Raw genomic sequence first — 19,469 nt, forward strand, 5'->3', positions numbered from 1 at the left:
ATGATGGTCAGACACTGGTCACATGCAAGGGGGATGCAGTGGTCCTGGGGACCTTCTAGATGTTGCAGAAACAACTTCATTCAGGAACGTGGAGTTTCTGGTTAGTTACAGCCCACAGCTATTGACCAATGACCTTCCCCTGTCTCTCTCCCTCATTCTCTGGCCCTTATGTCACTTAATTTAAGGACATTTCAGAACTTTTGCCTTGTCAAGATATTCACAGGGAGGACAGCAGCAGGTAGTGGGTTCCCCACAGCTGAATTTCCAGAAAGAAATCAGAGCTACAGACACCAACTCAGACGTCATCAGCACCAAGCTAGTTTTTACAGCCACAGGGCTAAGCAAGGTCATCTAGAGCATCAGAGTAGCTCTCTCCTTCACAGGAGTGTGAAGGTGAAAAGATATTGTATGAAAAATACTTGTGTAAACTGTGAAGTGTTATACACATGGAAAGCACAAAGTGCATGAATATGGTATAGAGCAAATTTAAAGGCATATCTACAGGAAGTTAGAACCATGGAATGGGTGTGAAAGGAAGATCCTGGGAACCAGCTGATCAACCCTCTCATTTTATCCATGCCTAACTGAGGTCAGAGAGGTTAAGAGCTCGTGCAAGCACCCTCAGCTCATCAGTGGGCTAAGCCGGTCTTGGAACTGAGAAGCCTGAACTGCTGGTGCCATGCTCTTTCTGCCACATGATGCACCTGCTCACATTTACTGATTCAGCTCTCTCTGAATCTGTTAACCAGCGCCAAGTAATTCTTCCAAAAGAGAAATCTAATTATATCGCCTGGTACTTTCAGTCATCCTATTTCCTCTGCCTGGAATTTTCTGTCTCCTCCCGCTTCTGTCTGGCAAATCGCTGCCCTATCTCCATTCCCAGCTAGAAGGACCCTTTGCTGTGGAGTCTCCCTTGCCCTGCCAGGTAGAGCTGGTCTTTGTCCCTCTATGTGCCCACGGTGCTCCTGCCCTGCAATGTCCTCACAGTCACTGTGACTACGTCTGCCTCCTCCACCCCACCCACCGCCTGTGAGGCTCCAGCTTTCTCCTCTTCCTATGACCTCTCCGTAGCATAGTGAGTGGTGCTTAAATGTTTGGGGAGGAAGGAAGGAAGGAAGATCTCTTTTCTCACATTAGCTCAGGACAATAGCAAAACTCCCATTTAGTGACACTTCAGTTCCTTTGACCTTAGTGTGCTTTTGGTTCACCAATCAACAATGACTTCTGCAGTGGGAATTTTCTTTTTTCTTTCCCAACCCCAGGCAAAATGAGCAGGTGATTCTGGGACCAGGAAACTATTTGGACACTGCAAGTGATTGTGGCCTTCTTTTCAATTCTCTCTCTCTTACCAATCTACAAGTGACTTGTTTATTTGCCTTTTGATGCAAGGCTACATTTCTGTTTGTGCCTGGGCTATGCATGTGCCTGAGGTCAGAGAGGTTAAGAGCTTGTGCAAGGCGTGCATACATACACCCACACAGACTCCTGGGAGAGTGTTTTTCAGGGATAACTAGATCTCCCAGAAAATACCCTCAGGTGGGAGGCAGGAGCTGGTGTTGGGCTCCTGGTTTGTCACCCTGGAAAATGAGAATTTGGACTTACTTCTTAGTCTCTTGGCAGCTTAATTCAATATAAGTTTGGGATTTCTAGGTCAAGAGTGAATTCTAAGAATACCTTCCCACTCCCTGTGCTCAATGCTCTTTAGCATGGTTGTTTTGAACAATTCTGTATTAGTTACTGTAATTTCCCTTTTGTTTAATTAACACCATTCCGGTAGGTGGAGAATTGCTCCTAATAGAAGTAATTATTGTACAGATTATCACAAAGGCTTAAGGAAGGTGACAGAAGGTAGTGACATGATGGTGATGGGGTCAATAGTCCAGGTTTTGTTCTAACCAGACTGGGGTTTTTGCCAAATACTGGAGATACCTGAAGCATGTGGTAAGCCAGACTAGTAAAGCAACTGTCCCTTCCTTAGGTTTGGACTTCTGAAGCTCTCTGATATTGAGAGCTCTTGTAATCACTGTTAATCAATAGAATGCTGTAGGATGCAATTAGGATTAATTAGGCCAGTGTCCGAAGTGTGCTCTGTGTCTCCTTGGGTGTCTCCCCTTCTGGGCTCCTGCTTCCCCTGAAAAGGAAGGGTTCCTGGCCTGTATCCCCAGCCTGGGGTCTCCTCTCTTCTCTTCCTGAACCAAGCCCCCTCCCACACTTACTCATAATAGAGAGAGGGGGAGCCAAAAAAGGGCATGAAGTGATTGTGGGAAAGGAAGAAAGACAAAACAATCAAAATCCTGTGGAAAAAAGGCAGGTTGGGTGAGAAACTATGGTGAAAGATGGAGATTTTTATTGCCTTACAAGAGAAAGCTGCAGCACGTGGACAGAACCACTCAGAAGACATTCTGTCTACTCTTCCTACCAAGCAAAGGGTAAACTCTCCTGCTCATCCCTTTCCCATGCAGTATATGGAGTCTTTTTCATGTTTTTGTATTAACTAAAATGTGTCTATATATCCCACACATTCATCTTTTTGCAATGACAAAAACAGTTCCCCCGGTTCTGTAGGGAAAGGGAATGGTCTCAGCACTCAGCAATGGAAGGGTCCCAGCCCAAGGATGAGGAGACCTGCCCCCACTCCAGTCTGGGACTCTGGTGGAATTGCTTCCCCTGTCTAGATCCCACTGTCCTTGTCTGTAAAATGATAAGCGTGGACTTGAGGCCTTGCATTACCTCTTCCAATCTGATTTCTCCCCCTAATGAAATGGATGGGCTGTTAGACTGCTATGCCCGGACACTTCTGTTCCCTTCCATTTTCCTCTTCTTGCCAGAGTAAGTCTTACCTTTGTAAGTTCCTCTCCATTCTGCACACATTATGAGTTTCAGCATTTCTGTTACCCTAGAAAGTCTTTATTTCTGAGATTGTGCACTGTTTCCCTTTTTATAGCATATCATAAACTCCCTTTGGATTCTTTCATTCCCATCATCCTGGTCAAAATGCTTCTCCCCTTGGTTCAGAGGGCTGTGTGTGTGTGGTGGCGGTGGGGTGGGTTGTGCTTCTCTGGGGCTCTTACTGTCTCCTTTCCTCTGCTTTATCTGGGATTTCCTTTACCTAGAATTTTGTTATGTAAAATGCTTCACTCTAATTCTTCAATTTCCGGCATGCTCTAGAAAGCCCTTCAATGTTTCCCTTCTTCCAACTTATCTATTTTTATTTCACAGCTGTCTTTGTTTCTCTCTTAAAATCTCACTTCTCGGGTTTAATGTTTAGATCCTTTGTCTATCCTTCCGTCTTTCGTTTTTCTTAGGTCATCTTTTTTTTTTTACTACCTTTTTCGTTCAGCAGAGGGCTCTCCTCCCCTCCCTCTTGCAGCCCAGGCAGATAGGATTTGAAGCTTGCCTTCTCTGTCTTTACCTCCTGCTTTCTTACAGAAACGCTAGATACTTAAACTTGTAAACAGTTCTGCCCGGCTGGGTGCGATCGCTCTAAACCGTCCCCGCTCAGCCACTCCACCGCCTCCCGGAACCGCTAATTTCTTGGATGCCCTTCCACCGTTCCTGCTGTTATATTCCTCGCTGTAGCCCCTTACTTGTTCTTCAAATCGTTCTGGAGGGTAGGTATTTATAAACCCAAGTTTACAACTGAGAAACTGAGGCTCGGAGAGGTTCACCCAAGGTCGTGCAGATTGTAAAATTAACCCTAATCCAGCTTGTTCTGGCTTCCCCAGTCCAGCCCAGCAGACTCACCTCACTCCCTCCGATTGCAGTTTATACCAGATTTCCCCTGTTTTGTATGTGGTTCTTTTCCTCTTCAAGTCCACAGGCAGGAAGACCGTCCCTAGCTAGCTAATAGGGCTGGGGGATTTGGGAGGCGGGGGAAGGGATCCTTCCCTCAGGCCCCAAGGATTGGCATGTTCAGGGTTCGGGTGGGCTGACGCCCCGGGAGGAAGTAGGTTGGAGACTGGGGCTACCAAGGACGGTAAGGCAGGATGTGGCAAATGGTGCTCAGGGAACCTGGGTCACTACACTCGAATGCCGACGGCGGAGAAGGTCTTTTGCCCACCCTCCGGGCAACACACACTTGCCAAGCCAGGGGCGGGAGTCGCGCCGAGCCGGGGGACGTGGAGCTGCAGCGCGCCCCCTTGCGCTTCTGCGCGCGCCTCGAGGCTGACGGGTGAAGCGCCCGCCGCGGCAGGGCCGCTCCAACCCCCTCCTCCTTTTCGATCCCGCTCCCCTCCTTCCCTCCCCTCGCTCCCAGCCCCTCCCCTGCCGCCCCTCCCTCCCTCCTTCGGTTCCCCCGGTCTCCTCCCAGCTCTCACCCGCGCGCCGGGTCGGGAGCTAGTTGGAGCGCGGGGGCTGCTGCCAGAGCCCAGCTCCGCGGAGCCGGGCGGGTCGGCCGCGCGTCCGGCGGCTGCTGGAGGAGCCCCCAAGCGCTGCGGGCGCCGACCCGGGTCTGGACTGCACGCGAGCGCCGAGCCGAGGGCCAGGGACCGTTACTGCGCGGCCGCCCCATTCCCAGACGGGCCGTCAGCCCTCCTGGTTCGCCTCTGCCGCTCTTCGTCGCCGGGAGCCACCGGGAACCGGGCACCTGCGCCCGCAGCCCGGAGGTGAGTCCCGGGAGCCCCGGGTGCTTCCCCCGCGCGAGCTGGGGCTGCAAGTTGCAAACTTCAGCAACTTGAGGGGTGGGGAGAGTGGTAGGGCTCGGGGCCGCTGACAAGTTGGAACCGGGTGGGAGAGGCTGCTAGCGGGAGGAGAGGGGGTACCCTGGGCTTCCGCGCTGCCCGATGCCCACCTCGGCTTGGGCACCTCCCCGCTCTCGCGTTCCCGCCGCCCGCCTGATCCGGGTTGGTGCTGCACCGGGCCCTCTTCCAGCCTGGGTCGGCGCATCTGCTGCAGCCGCGATGGGACCCGGGGTCCGGGGCTGGAGGAGGAGTCGGGCGAATGAAAGAAAGCTGGCAGAGGCGTTGAGATTGGTGCCGAGATGGAGGCTCGGGGAGCCAACGAGTAAACCCGGCCGGCGGCGAGGCGCGTGGGAACGCGTGGCCCGCCCGGAGTGTGAAATCTCGCGCTCACCGACCTCCCCGCCCCGCCGCCGCCCGCGGGGTCACCACCTGGGTTCTTCCCAGAACCCCTACCCTGACCGGGCCCCGCGCCGCTCAAACTCTGCCCCGCCAGGCGCCAGACACCGCGGCCCGGGAGCCCCGCGCTTCCCCTCGCCCACCGAGAGGAGTGCGGCGGCGGGAACCGGGGACGCGAACCGCGATTTCCTGATTTATTTTTCTCATGGTAATTTGTCTTTGTGGTTGGGGCTGCCCATTCACTTTCCGCTCACGTCGTGCGGGAGATCCAGCGCGGAGGGAGGGAGCGGGTGCGCTCGGGCACTGGGAGGGCTGGAGAGGGTCGAGGGGCTCCCGGGCCCGAGAGGGAAGCGGGCGCAGGACCCGCCGAGGCAGAGGGCGAGGCTGCGGCGTCCGGGCCGAGCGGAACCGCGGGCTGGCGGCGGGAGGAGGACGGAGCCGGCTCCTTTGCCTGCCGCAAACTTTAAACAACGACGAGCCACCTGAAGCGCCCTTCTTGCCGCCTCCCCATCCCGTGGTGCCCATTCCTCGATCATTCCTCCCAACGCACCGCGCCGGGCACCACTGGGCCCCGAGTTTGGATGTGGGGATCGACCGCCGGTCTCTGCCCCCACCCTGCGAACCTCTCCCGGCTTTCGGTGGTGGGGATGAGCGCAGCGGGAGCGGGGAAGGGCCTCCGCGCGCCTTCCCTTCCCTTCCCTGGGGCTGAGCCAACCGAACTGGCATTGGGGGGTTGGAAGTGTGCCTGTGTCTAGACCCGACTAGGATCCTGTCTTCTCTGGCCCTAACCCGCATAATTTTCCTCCTATCCTCTAGCGAATCCCCTCTCCGTGCACATTCCTCAGGCACCCCCTTCCCCCACTCCCACTTGGGCCTCATTCCGCTCCTCCGGCAGCGGCTCCTCTCTCCCGCGCCCTGCATGCTCGCCTCTCCGTCCTCCCCACCCCCACATTCCCATCTTTTAATCTGCCTTTTCCATTCTTTCTCCTCACATAGTGCCCCCCACCAACCTCCCCGTCCACATTTCTTCTTCTTTTTTTCCCCCCATTTCGTCTTGACATTCAAAAGTGGCCTTTCACCTTTTCTGAGCCGGGGTAGATGACCTTGAAGAAGGGGCAGAGGGGAATTTGAGCCTGAGAACTGGCCCTCACAACTGGGGAAAAGGGGGCAGGCTAAGGGGAACACCACCAGTACCCTGTCCCAAATCCAGATTCCCATCTCAGGAGAAAGGGGGATAAAATATCAAGAGAGCGAGGGAGTTTGCCACTTGGTCAGTCAGGAGGGCACTGAGAACTGTTTTGGGAGATCAGCGCAGCAGGAAGGGCTGCTTCTGGCTGTGCCACGTTGGAAAAGGTGGGTGGGGTGGCCGGGGTGGGAGTTCGTTGGGGGAGGAAGGTTGGCTGCTTCCTTCCACTTATCAACAGCTACAACTCCCTTCAGGAGATGGCAGATCTTCCATCCCATTTTTCTTTTCTGGGAGTTAGTGCCAGAGTCTTCCTCCCCCTGAGCTGACATTATCATCACTGCGTGCGTCAAACACTTTTTAAACACCTGCTGTGTGCAATGCACCAGGCTAGGTGCTGGTAGATAAAAAGCCCTACAGGGCTGAGCCCATGCTCCCAGAGGCTGCTAATTCATCAGTGTGAGCCAAAGGTACTGTGTTTGGGGAGGGAGAGCGTGAATTGAGAAATGCACAGTACAGGGCAATACAAGACAACCAGGGCTTAGTGCCAAATAGTGACCTGGGGGTTAGGAGAGGACTAGTTGAACAAAGTTGATGACTCAGGGGAGACTGAGAGCTGAACTTGCTGACTGACCCCCCCTTCCTACCAGCTGTCTGCATAGGGAGGGTGGGACAGGAGAAGGAACGCTCCCTTGCCACTTCTCCTATAGCTTGACCCAAAAGTCAGAGAAGCTGAGAGATCCTGTCTGGCTCTAGATTGCCACCCTCCAGCTAGGATTAGCAATCAGCAGCTTTCCTGTCTTGGGGTAGCCTTCCTGGATTGTTTGGAAACCTCTCTATTAGTTACTTTTTACTGAGACTTAAAGCTGAAAGAGGGCTCAGAGATTGTCAGTGTTAGGGGACTCAAACTCAAATGTGTACAGAGGGCCAGCAAGTAACAGTATGGTGATCAGACAATAAGAATGGCTGGACAACTGGGTGTTCAGAGTCCCATTGGCCAAATAAACAAAACCAATGTGCAGCCCTTGAGCATTCTCAGCCCCTGTGTTTACAGACCAAGAAATTAAGATATTAATAAATTATCTCATCTTGTTGTGTGTACATGTTATCATGTCTTCCCATACCTTGGGGGATTGATTGCAACACTCCAAAACTTGGTCCTACTTCTGACCTCCTGATCACCAGCTCACCTTCATCCTCAGGGTCCACTGGGGTTCCTCTGTAAGATGATGACTTCCTTAAAGTTAGGAAACCATCTTGTCTTATATAAATCTGAGTGCTTCACATCCATTGATACTGGGTTCCTGATGCAGAGTAAAGACTGGAAATCAGGTCTCCTGCCCTCCCATCCTCCAACCCCACCCATGCAGGAATCCAGTAAGCATAAACCAATTTTGTTCTTTACCTAAAAGAGAAAAATTCCTATGTGACATTTTGCTCCCTCTAATGTAGTAAAACCTTATTCACAGGTTGGATGAAAAAGGACTGGAAGCTCACATAGGATGTTCGGGTATCCCAAGGAATATCCAGAAAGCCCTGAGCCCTGAGTGTAGGTCTAAAAAGGGGAAGAGGGGCCCCAGACAGGGAGCAGGAGGATAGCAGACATAGAGAGGATCAGCTTGGGAAAGCTGAAAGTTGGTAGAAGGAGTGTGTACACTTGGGGAAAAGAATGCTGTTGGGTCCGTTGTTTTGAACATTGACTGTGACATTCCTGTTCTTAATCTTGGTCACCCTCCTGTATCCCACTGGGAAAGTTAACAAGATAACAGCTCAGATCACTACCATCCAATCAACAAATGCACTATTTTCATTGAGGATTAAAGTGGTAGAATGGACACAGGACAAAGGGCAAAATTCCTGATTAGAAGTGCATATTACTTTGTTATCTAGCCTTAAAGGACCCAGGGCTGAGCTCCAGTCCCCCACCATCCATACCCCAGCAGCCAGATGCTCCCCACAGTCCTCAAGTGTTAGCTTTGTTGTTGCCTGGGTGCAAGGTGAATGAGACCAACAGGACAGTGAACTCATGTGTTCCTTATTTAGTAAGCACCTACTGTGTGCTAGGCATTGTGCCAGAAACTATGGATACAACAGTAAAGAAGACATGTCTCTGATCTCCCTGGATGAAGTGAAATCAGCATGACTAGAACACAATTACTAGCATCACCCCAACTGCTGTGATGGTATTTCCTGTGAGTTTTTTTTTTCCCTGTGAGTTTGGGTGACCTGCCACAGCTAATATGGAGTTGTCCAAAGGACTTGGGGTCCAGGGTTTTAGGGGGAAGGGCTGAGAAGGCTAGGATTCCACCACCTTAGTGTTCTTTCAGTTTCAAGATTCCTTTTCATGCCTCAGATTCCTCACTCATCAAGTGGGGCTGGATACCTACCTACCTGTATCTGTGGTGTGGATAGAGGCAAAGCCAGGTACCTGAAGATCTGGGGATAAGAACTATTGGGAGGGAATATTGGTTATATACTTGGGGGTCTGAAACCCAGTGGGTCCTGGAACTACTCTTTGCCTCATCCAGTCACCTTGTCTGTCTTCATCAAATGATGAGTGTGTATGTGTGTGTGTGTGTGTGTGTGTGTGTGTTGGAAATAGTTACCTCAAATGAATGAGTTTTCTTTCATTTAGATCTTCGTATTTGAGTTAGCCATCATGAAATTGGTCTTGAATTTATGACTAAGCTTAACTAACATGTTCTTAAATGTATGACGGGAGGCCAAAGCAAGCATCTTGACTAATGGAGTTTCTTTGAATTGACCCAAGTGAGCCCTTCTTTCACAGCTGTGTGGGCAGCACTGATCACACTGGCATAGTGCTATACTTTTGTGAACCTCCCCCTCCCTGACTTTTGGTTTGATGACCTCTGCCTTAGCTGAGGAGATGGCTCTGATGGGTAATTTGGAAGGGGATCTTTGTGTATGCCATTCCCTGCCTTGGAGGGATCTCCTCCAAGGCTTCCTTTCTGAAAAACATGTCCCTTATGACCAGCTCCAATGTTAGAAAGTGGCAGGGAGAAGTTCCAGCTGGGAGCAGAGTTCTGAAAGAGAAAGGGGCGTGCTGAATATTCTCTCTCTGCGATGTCACTTTCCCTCCTTTCTGCTCTAGTGTTTTGCTTTAGTGAGCATGAGGGATGAAAACCAAGCCTTGCAGAATGCACTCTTTCATCTTGACGTTAGTCAGGGGCTTACCAATGAGACATGACTACACATGGTAGCTTCAGAGTGGAAAAGGAAGATGGTTTCCTGTGCAATTTGCTGCTGGGCACGTGGGGAGAGCAGGGGAGATGACTGGGAGGGAGACTGGGCCCGGGAGAGTTTGACCTTGAGCACACTTCCCAACAGTTGGGCTGCTCATCCTCCTCTACCCTCTGACTGGAAACAAGAGGAAGAGGGTTCTGTTGGGTTTTTCCTGAGTAAACGAAAGCTTTTAAGGCAACACTTTGTGTGCTGAGTTCTGCCATGACACTGCCCTCATTGATCTGCATTTAATAAGGATGACTTAATCAGACTTGCACCTGGAATTCGTTTGAATTTGAAGCCTTGTCGATATTATCAGAATATCATATCTGCGTTTGAACCAAGAATGTCTCTGGCCAGCCTCTTCTGTGATAGGAAGTTCCGTACTGGAGGGTGACTGGTGGCCATCTGTTCGGCTAGTCTCCTGAGGATCAAATTAGAGGAGATGGGTTTAAAGGAGGAGGCCGCATTAGAAATACAAGAAGCTTCTCCAGTCTAGCTCTTCTGCTGACCCAGACTCCCCAACTGTGAACATTAAGTGGTCAGTTGAACACTAAGGCCCTTTTTGGCCTTTGAGGTCAGTGGTCTTGAATGGGGATTACAGACGTTTCTTGATTTTCCAGGAGTGGTTCATTCCCTTTTTAGTGGATTATTTACGGGGAATGTTTAGTCTCAGGCCAGTTTCTAGTTACATCCAGCCCCGCTGTTCATAACCCACCTGACTGCCAGTGTCTTTAGAGACTTTAGCCTCTTAGCCTCCACCTGAGCCAAATGTCATTTGGGAGGTAAATCTGCTGTATATTAAGTATACGTGTGTGTGTGCAAATATGCTCATATACATGCACACATAAACACAGATGCAATGCATTGCAAAGTTGTGTTTTGGTTTAATCATCTAGCATTTGGGGTTATCTGCAGCTCTGTTCTTCTGCCAGAGTTGACATGGGCTTCCCCTAAGGAGGCAACTTCAGGGACCTGTCTGATGGGGTTAGCAGTTTATGTCTATCCCTATTTGCCAAGCTTACTGATCTCCCTGAGCCAAAACTGCCTCCATACTACCCTAGTCATTGTCCTGAGGGGTCCTCAGGAGACCCACTTAAGAAGTACAAAAGAGCTGCAGTTGGCTCTTAATTATTCAGAGATGGATGGATCCAGTGTGTAAAGCATCCCACTGGGGCCTTCTTTCCCTTCTTTTGTGCCTTAGGAAACTCTATATCCTTAGAGAGAAGCTGGGGGAGATCTTATCATTTAACACAAACTTTAGTTTCTAACAGCCTGTTCCCTCTGCACCTCTTCCCTCAAGGCGCCTGGGGGAAACTAGGACCTTCCTAGAGGCCTCATTCACTTAAAGCAGTGCCTTTAAGGTTCACACTTTGCTGTTGGTCAGGGTGTGTTTCTGCACAAAAGCAGGACAGAAGAGCAAATACCACTAGCTCCAGCTTACGCAGAGTCAGGTCCCTATAGATGTCCCAGGATCCCAGTTTTCTTCCCTTTTCTCCCTTTTGTGGAGCCACCTTTTCTTGTAGTTTATGGAGTCTGCTGGTAACCTGGGCCCCAATCAGGAGTCTAAGTGTCCCTCCAGCAAAAGCTCCCAAACAGGCCAGCTCCTAGATGCACTTATGTGAATGGCCCCCAAGGCTGAGGGTCATTTTCCTGCATGGACCAGGAGACTTGGGGCACCTGCTCCCTTGCAGCCTTGTTCTAGCTGCCAGAGTGAATCATCTCTCTTCACATATGGGCCCAGTCTAGAGAGCAAGGCTCAAATGACCTCTATATACAGGTAACAGTAGCTTAGTTCAGCTCAACACTAATTCACTAGTTCCTATTAGAATCACCCAGAGAGCCTTAAAAAAATATAGATGACTAGCCTCATCCTAGATCTTAATTAAGTCAGAAGCCCTGAAGGTGGAACCTGGGCATTGGTATTTTTCGAGCTTTTAATATGCAGCCATGCTTGAGAGCCACTGACCTAAATCTTCTTTCCTAGGCTCCACCTGGCCTCATGCCAATGGGCAAGCAGAATCTCTTCACCCTCAGCCCTTCCAACAGCCACATTCTTTCTAGCAGGTACCAGGTACAGCTCCTGGCATTCAGATCATAGCTACTATTTGTGTTCCTGTATTCTGAATTTAATGATTTTCTATTTTAAGCTTATTGGGAGAGCTCCCTTCTAGTGTAACTTTTTCCTGTTATTTTTCTGTTATTAATGTAATGCATATTCATTCAACATTTTTTCATATATCCTTCTTGTTAGGTATGTAACAAAATTGTGACTGTATTATCTGTGTTGTTTCATAATCAGGCTTTTTCATTGAATAACATACTGTAATAATTTCCCCATGTCTTACATGATCTTCTCAAGTGTGGTTTTTAATGGCTACCTGGTATTCCATCATACAGATGTGCCAGAATTTAACAAATACCCTGTGGGTTGGACATCTAGGTTGTAAACCATTTCTTACTATTATAGATAATGCTGCAGTGAACATCCTTGTATATAAATCTTTGTGCCTATTGATGATTATTTCTTCAGAACAGATTTCTAGAAGTAGACTATTTATGCTTCCTTTTAACATGGACCATTTAGACAATTTTTGACTAACCTCCTGTTGCAATAAAAAATTTTCATATTCAGAGCTGAAAAATACAAGTTATTTTCACTGAACTTCCTGAGGCTTCAAGCTTACTGCTTTGCCCTACCCGACTTGAAGGTCTGAGTCCTATGACTTACTGAGCTGTTACTATGTACCAGCCAGTCTGCTAAACTTTGTATATACCTCTTTTAATCTTCATGTGACATATGTACTCCTGGTATTTTTGTCTGCATTTCTAAATGATGAAACTGAAAACTTGAGAGAAAAAACAAGGCCCAAGGTCACACAGCTAATAATTAATAGAGCTGGGATTTAAATCCAGACTGTCTGACTTCAGAGCCTGTACACTTAACGGCTATATGTACTTTTATCTTTGGCTTATGGTATTACAAGTTGTTCATGAATACTCATCAGCATCCCATGGACATACACTGTGCCTTTCTCCATCAGAAGGGCAGTTCTCATCTACAAATGGCAGGGGAGTGGGCATGCCATTCATCAAGGCCTCCTTTTCCTTTTCACTTTTTGATTCTGTCCTCACCCCTTTCTCCAGGTACCCCATACCAGAAAACAGTTCTTACCTCCTTGCTGACCAGCTGCCACGTTCCCAGCATGCCTTGCAGCTGAGCAGGTCCAACTTAAGACATGTCCCTATTACAACTTCCCCACCTAGTTGGAAGAATTTGAATGCTACTTTTCCAGTATGGCTTATAAAGCTGTCAGGGAGGCATGCTATGGTAATGATGGGGGGATAGGCAGCTGTAACTTATGTTGGATGTCAAAGATTGTTTAGAGTGGAGGATCAGATACATTTCTGCTTCTGAAACGTTGTCATTGCCCAGAAGGTAGAGAAATAGCAACTGAAACTATCCTGATTTGATTCTGACCATAACCAAGACTAGGGGGTGATGTGACATTGCTTATATGAAAGACTTCATGTCAGCCTGGCATTATTAACAGCCAAGGAAAGAAATGGCATGCCCACAGACCGTCCCTGGACTATAGGAGGTCTGATTTGGGGAAGTATGATCATATGATTAGGGATTCCAAAAGGAAAGATGGTTTGTGTCAGGTGAGATTCTGAAAAATAAAGTTCCACATTTTTATCCATGACTTGGATGAAACTAGAGTAAATGAGCTTATCAAATTTGTTGATGACAAGGCTGTGATGGGCAGCTCCTATAAAAGACAGAATAAATATTCAAAATGATCTCAGCAGACTGGAATGCTGGGTTAAAACCAAAAAGATGAAATTTAACAGGGGCAGATGGAAAGTCACATTTAGATTGCAGAAATTAATTACTCAAGTTCATGAAGGGGGTGGGGGCAGACTTTGTTTGGCTGAAGATCCTGAGAAGAAGCTCTGAGGGTTTTAATTGTACACAGGCTTCATAGGCGCTGACAGGGTGATGGAGTTGCTGAAAACAGCAGCATCTTAAATGGCACTGTGAAAAGTGTAGGGTCCAGATTGGGTTCTCCTGGTCACATTTCTAGACATGGATTTTAGTGAAAACACTGGCCAACTCAGATGTGCTCAGTGAAGGGCATCCCACATCAGGAGTAGGGTGGGAAACTCAGCTGCAAAAGGTCTGGTGGAGGGAGCCTGTCTGTTTAGAGAGGGAGAAAACCCTAGGGGTCATGGGGGCCAATTCTAGAAGAAAAACATCATCCTGTAGAAGAGAGCACAGCTGGTCAACCTGAGAGGCCCGAAGACACCAGGGTGGGAAGGACAGGAAGCTGGAGTTTCCTGAACAAGCATCTTCCCTCTTCCCCACCAGATGAGTCCCAGTAAAGCAGTGCCGGCTGGCAGGCCTGGTGCCAGGAGGCTGCTGGGGAAGTCCTGCACCAGAGACAGATGATCAGCCCAGCGCATACCTGTCTCTCTGTGGCTCTGAGACTGCAGGACACATTTCTTTCCTGATTGCTCCAGAGCAGTGGTCCTCAGAGTGAGGTCCCCCACTGGCAGTGCCAGCACCACTGGGAACCTGTTAAGAATGTGATACCCACTGGGGTGAACCCCAGACCTACTAACTTAGCAACTCCCTGAGCAGAGCCCGGCAACCACCTCTTTAACAAGCCCTCCAGGCTGTTCTGATGTAGACCCACATCTGGGGCAGGGCTTTAGACCACACTAGGTTGATCTTCCCGTTGCTTGTGACACCTCTATAGCCCTTTTCTGGGGAAGTATGTAGGACCTTGGGAGGAGCATGGACTTGGGTGTGAGACCGATTAGCATTCAAACCCAGCCTGACTGGTTTTTGGTTGTGGGTTTTATGTAAATTCCTTTCTTTCTTGGAGCCCCCTTTTGTACTGTTAAGTGAGGGAGGACTGAATGAAGTAGTGTGGCTCATCTAGATGCTCACTGTTAGTATCAGGCCATCCTGGAGGAGGTTTTTCTTATCAGCATTAGTTGCCTGTCTTCCCCATGAGATGCCCCGAACCCCTCAAAGAGAAGCCTATATATAGGCTCTTCTGAATCCCCCCCAGCACCCACTGGCACAATGCTCCCTCAAGTAAGGGGTAAATTAACTAATGGGAGTTCCTTCCCTCCCTGAACAATGGAGAGCCTGGGCCACTTTCCTTCCCACCCCTACCTAAGACCCTGTCCATGTGAGCACGAGCAGGTTCATCCTTCCAGAGGACCTGGGTCTTGCCAAACCTGATCTTCTAAAAGGCCATGAGTCCAGACTCCCCTCAGCATGCAGGGTCATCTGCCAAAGCCATCAATGAAAGGTCTTGGGGCCAAAGCATCGCACAGCAGCTTTTAATTTAAATGGGTACGACGGCTGAGTTGCTAGTGTCAGCTAGGTAGAGAATGGGAGCGGTCCCTTCTTGGAGCTGAAAGATGCTGGGGTCACCTTGTGATCAGCTCTGGGAGTCTATCTCAGAGATAGAGAGCTCATCTCCCCACAAGGTAGCTGTGGGTAAAATTGTAATATTTCCAGAATATCTCGCCTGGCTTTAGTACATTTGCATATCCTCAGGGGTGGAGAGAAGTTCATCTCCATATCAATGGGTAATTACCTGGGCAACTGAACCTGAGAGGTTAAGGGGAGGTCCTTGCTTGCTTGCTTCTTCTGGAGCAGGAAAGAGAGAAGGCCCTGGACTGCAGTTTGTAAGCAATAAATGGATTTTAAACTTTATTTCTCCCTTTGACTGATTTCAGTTTTAGAGGTATTTTGCCCTGGGATTTCCTTTCCCCGAATTTACAGTAGCCCATTTGGCTTTTGGTCAACAATGTCTAATAAAAAATTCTTTTATTTCTCTGACATCTGTATCTCTCCCTGTGAGCTCCATCTCTTTTCCATGTGACTGTTCCAGGCAAACGAGTCACTTTCATGCCACAGCTTTTCAAACACTGGAGACCAGGTGCCTTCCACTTCTTCTCCACTTCCATTAGTCCCTCTCTGACTTGCCTCATCAACTCTGGGCACACGATCTGAACACCCTCCCACTTGTCTTAAATTGAGGTCACCAGGACCAAATCTAGCCCTTCAAGCAAGGCCTGGTGAGCACACCTTCCATCCAGGTGCCACACCTGTTAATGCAGCCTCAACTCTGCCCTGGCCCTTTTTGGCAGCCACACAGCCCTGCTGAGTTTTACTGAGCTTATTACACCAGCCAGTACCCCAGGGCTCTACCATCTTCTGTAATTCAGCCCATCTTCCTTTGTACTTGCAATAGTTTGCTAGGACTGCCACAACAAAGCAGCACCCTCTGCATGACCTGGACAACACAAGTGTACTGTCCCGTGGTCCCGGAGACCAGAAGTCTGAGATCAAGGTGTTGGCTATGTTGGTGCCTTTGAGGAACATGAGGGAGAAGCTGTTCCAGGCCCCGGGGCTTTGCTGGCAATCGGGTGTTCCTTGGTTTGTAGAAGCATCACCCTTTTCTCTGCCTTCATCTTTGCATGGCCTTCTTCCTGTGCGCATGGCTGTCTCCAGTTCTCCCCTTTGTGAGGACCCCAGTTTTGTTGGATGACCACATCTTAACTGATCACATCTGCAATGATCCTATTTCCAAATAAGATCGTATTCTGAGGTCTTGGGGGTTAAAACTTGAACATGAGTTTGAGGGGACACAGTTCAACCCATATAACTGCTTGGCTTCTTTGGCCTTCTGTTTCAGACTCCATTTTTACCAAATCCATTTCCTTTTGTCCAAGTTTCTCTAGCTGAGGAGAATATTTTGGATTCTGTCTCTGACATCCAGTCTCTTTCCTATTACTCCCAGCTTCAAATGCTTTCTGTATATCGATCCAAGGAACTGGTAGGCTATTGAAGCAGCGGGGGGTCAGAGGCCTGCAGCATGTACCCAGCCCCGGCCCCCTCAGGGGCCCTGATCCATTGGTAGGTTCCCTTGGATATGACTGTGCAGCCAGCCGCATATCCCACTAATTCTGCCTCCTCCTAGCTTCCTTTCTCTAGTTTGTGTGCAACAATTTCATGAAGAGCTTGTCAGTTTTCAAGATCAGCCGCACGGGTGAGCCCCATTTCCCTTGTCAGCCAGCCTGGTGACCCCGTCAACAGAGATGAGTTTTGCCCGACAGGACTTTATTACTGAGCTCACACTGTCTGCGCGTGATCTCAGCTGCCTTTCCCAAGTGACCACTACCTTTCATTTATAGTCTCTTCAGGAAGTTTTCTCGGACAGCACTTTGAGTCTTCCTCTCTGCAGTTTGCAGAAACCACCTCCGACCCCTTTCTAGGAGTGAAGGGTGTAGCCTGCCTGAGGCCTCCTGTCCCCTCTTGTGCTTGCCAGGATCCAGTTGGGATCCCAGCGAGGTCCCTGCAGCTGTCCCAGCCTCGTCTGCCCGTTCCCTGGGGTGTGTGGCTGGGCCAGGCGGCTTGAACGGATTGGGAGCAGCTGGAGCTTTTGCAGCCCTTTCGTCAACCTCCTGCTTGGGCCTCCTGTGCCCGAGGCTACCCTCTTCCTTTTCTGGGGAATCCCACACCATGATGGAGAAGACAGACGCTGCAGAAGTCCCCATATCTGTGGATACCATGCTAGTTCCCTCTGCGTTCTTTCCCCTTCCAGCTCCCTTTCCCCAAGTTTCTCTCATTCCTGAAGTCTGTCTTTCTCCCCTTTCTCTTCTTGCTCTTCAACTCTGTGAGGTAAGCCCATGAATGATGCTGAGGCCCGTGCAGCAGGGGGCTGACTTGGTGGGCCGGGGGCCGGGGAGGGCCGCACTATGCTGACGCTGATGCTGATGGCCTCAGATGTTTTGCTGAGGAGTCTGACATGGGAGGCAGCCTGGAGCCACACAGACCTGGGCTTGAATTCCGACTTAACCAATTACTCATAGGGTCCCTTTGTGCAAATTATTTTTCTTCTCTGAGGCTCAGTTTCCTCGTCTCTAAAATAGCCATAATACCTACTTTGGGGGATGGTTGTGGGAATTGAGTTAAATTAGTTCCTTTTAGTGAAGCAGGTCATCTGGAAAAGTACCTGGGGCTTATGGGTACCAAACGCGCCAGTCCTTCTGCAGAGTGGCCTGGTGAGCTGGAGCCTGGTGGTGGGTGGGGGAGAGGGAGGCCTGTGCAGAGAGGGGTCAGCGGTCAGGACTGCAGTGGGGCCACTGGAATGGAGGAGAAGGAGTAAATCTGAGCGATGGGAAAGGAAGAAGCCCCGGGACTTGGAGCAATCTGCAGAAGAGGATGGGATGTTATGAATATTTTCCTAGCATTTACTGAGAGTCTGTGTTGTGCCAGGCCATTTACAAAGCTGTTTTATATATTTTCGCTCATGGAAGTCTCAAGGCTGGGTATGCCTTCATTACCTCCATGGTACAGATGGGGCGACTTGAGGCGAGGAGAGATTAGATGACTGGTAGGCTAGTCCCAGGCTTCTGGATCAGGTAGGTGGGTCCTCCCAGCTCTCTCCTCCTCACTTGACCCACATGCCTTTCTGCTTCTCCTTTCCCTTCCCCCGTCACATTGCCTCCTTCCCTGGTTCCTTCCTGCAGGATCCTCACACCATTTCCTCCTCGTGGTTGGGGGTGGGGCTCAAAGCTTTGCCCTTCTCTAAGGATGCTTCTCGGGGCACTGCCGTGGAGCCCTGACTCCATCCATGCCAGTTCACCCCACTCCCACCATCAGCCAGTCAAAGGAAGGATTTCAGTTAGACTGCAGGGCAAACTTCCCAAGTATGAAGTACATGAGAAATTGAAACAGCTGATTGAAGGCAACTCTGGGGTGGCTGGCTTAGGTGGAAATCTTTAGGGCTGCACTGGGGGGGTGGGGTGGAGGAAGAAGAGGCGTGGGAGGGGTGGTGTGCCTCCTGCGTCCTGGACCTGAGGTAGGATGAGTTGTGGGGAGGAGCCCCTCGTGATAAGATGCCGCCTCCCCTTAATTAACCCACGGCTTTCATCACACTTCACAGCCTGGGCCTGCTGGGGAGAGCGCTGCTGTGAGACTGTCACCCTGGACTAAATGTCTGAAGCAGTTTCCGCTTCAGAAACCCTTCTCCTTGAGAGGACAGGACCAGGGAGGAGGGCTCTGCATAGCCTGGGGCCTGCAGGGATGGGAATGGGGGCGCCCTGGTCACCTGTCTGGGGAACCTCCCTGGTTGGGAATTTAGCTTTCTGCTGACAGTCAGGTGTCCTGGCCTCATCCAGGGGCTCTGATAGAGGGAAATCGGGAGGGGGGCAGACAGGAGCACAGCAGAGAAGGTACAGGCAGCCCTCCGGGTGGATGCCTCCAGCCCCAGCTAAGTCTGGTCAACTCTGCTGTGTATTCGCCAGTCACAGCTACCATGTGTGAGGGCCTGCTGTGGGCCGTCTCTCACTTAAGTCCCCATACAGAGAGGTTAGCCCCCAACTTACACATGAGGAAAAGACCTCAGAGAGGTTAAGAAACTTACCTAACACTGCACAGCTGTAAAGAGGGAGGTGAAGGCAGGATTTGAGCCCAGGCCACAGTGAGCCCAAAGCGAGTTCTCTTTGCACCTGCCAGGAGGCCTCTCCCAGTAGCTGGCTGCCTGGCCACAGGCTTCTGTAGATCTAGAGTGCTGGACAGAACCAGGGAAATGCATTTGTTGTTAGGAAGCTTGGGGGATCAAGTATTTGGCATATGCAGTGTTTTTCCGCTGGAATCCTCATGGCGCTGTTGCTGCTGGGAGGCCTGCAGTCATGTGTGTCCTGAGGAAGTGATGGGGAAGCTTTTATGAGGAGCCATCCTACCCGCCTGTGCATGGCACAGCCTTGGTCTCCCCCCCGTCTGACACACTCTCTCTCCCTCTCGTCTTCCCTCTCCAGCTCTGTACTGGTTCCCGGGCTGTCCCTGTGCCTGTCCCTGTGCTGGTGACAACCTTAGGGCAGCAGCCTTGGTGCAACCCGAGCCCTCTACTGACCACTCCCAGGCCTGCACCTCTGTC

At 50.2% G+C, this 19,469-nt stretch overlaps 1 protein-coding gene across 3 annotated transcripts in view; it reads left to right on the forward strand.

Moving 5' to 3' along the window:
- Positions 1-3,806: 3,806 nt before the first annotated feature.
- Positions 3,807-19,469, forward strand: part of SEMA5B (semaphorin 5B) — a 121,169-nt gene continuing 105,506 nt past the window's right edge. For 2 of the 3 annotated variants that reach the window (XM_073231537.1, XM_073231538.1), the window contains exon 1: positions 3,810-4,604. In XM_073231537.1, the coding sequence (XP_073087638.1) occupies positions 4,030-4,604 (575 nt within the window). In that variant the 5' untranslated portion in view covers positions 3,810-4,029. Of the gene's footprint in view, positions 4,605-19,469 lie in introns of all 3 variants that reach the window. The other variant, XM_073231539.1, reaches the window with a different exon arrangement.

The sequence above is a fragment of the Manis javanica genome, chromosome 3 (genome assembly GCF_040802235.1).
Source record: "Manis javanica isolate MJ-LG chromosome 3, MJ_LKY, whole genome shotgun sequence".
Taxonomy (NCBI): Eukaryota; Metazoa; Chordata; class Mammalia; order Pholidota; family Manidae; genus Manis; species Manis javanica.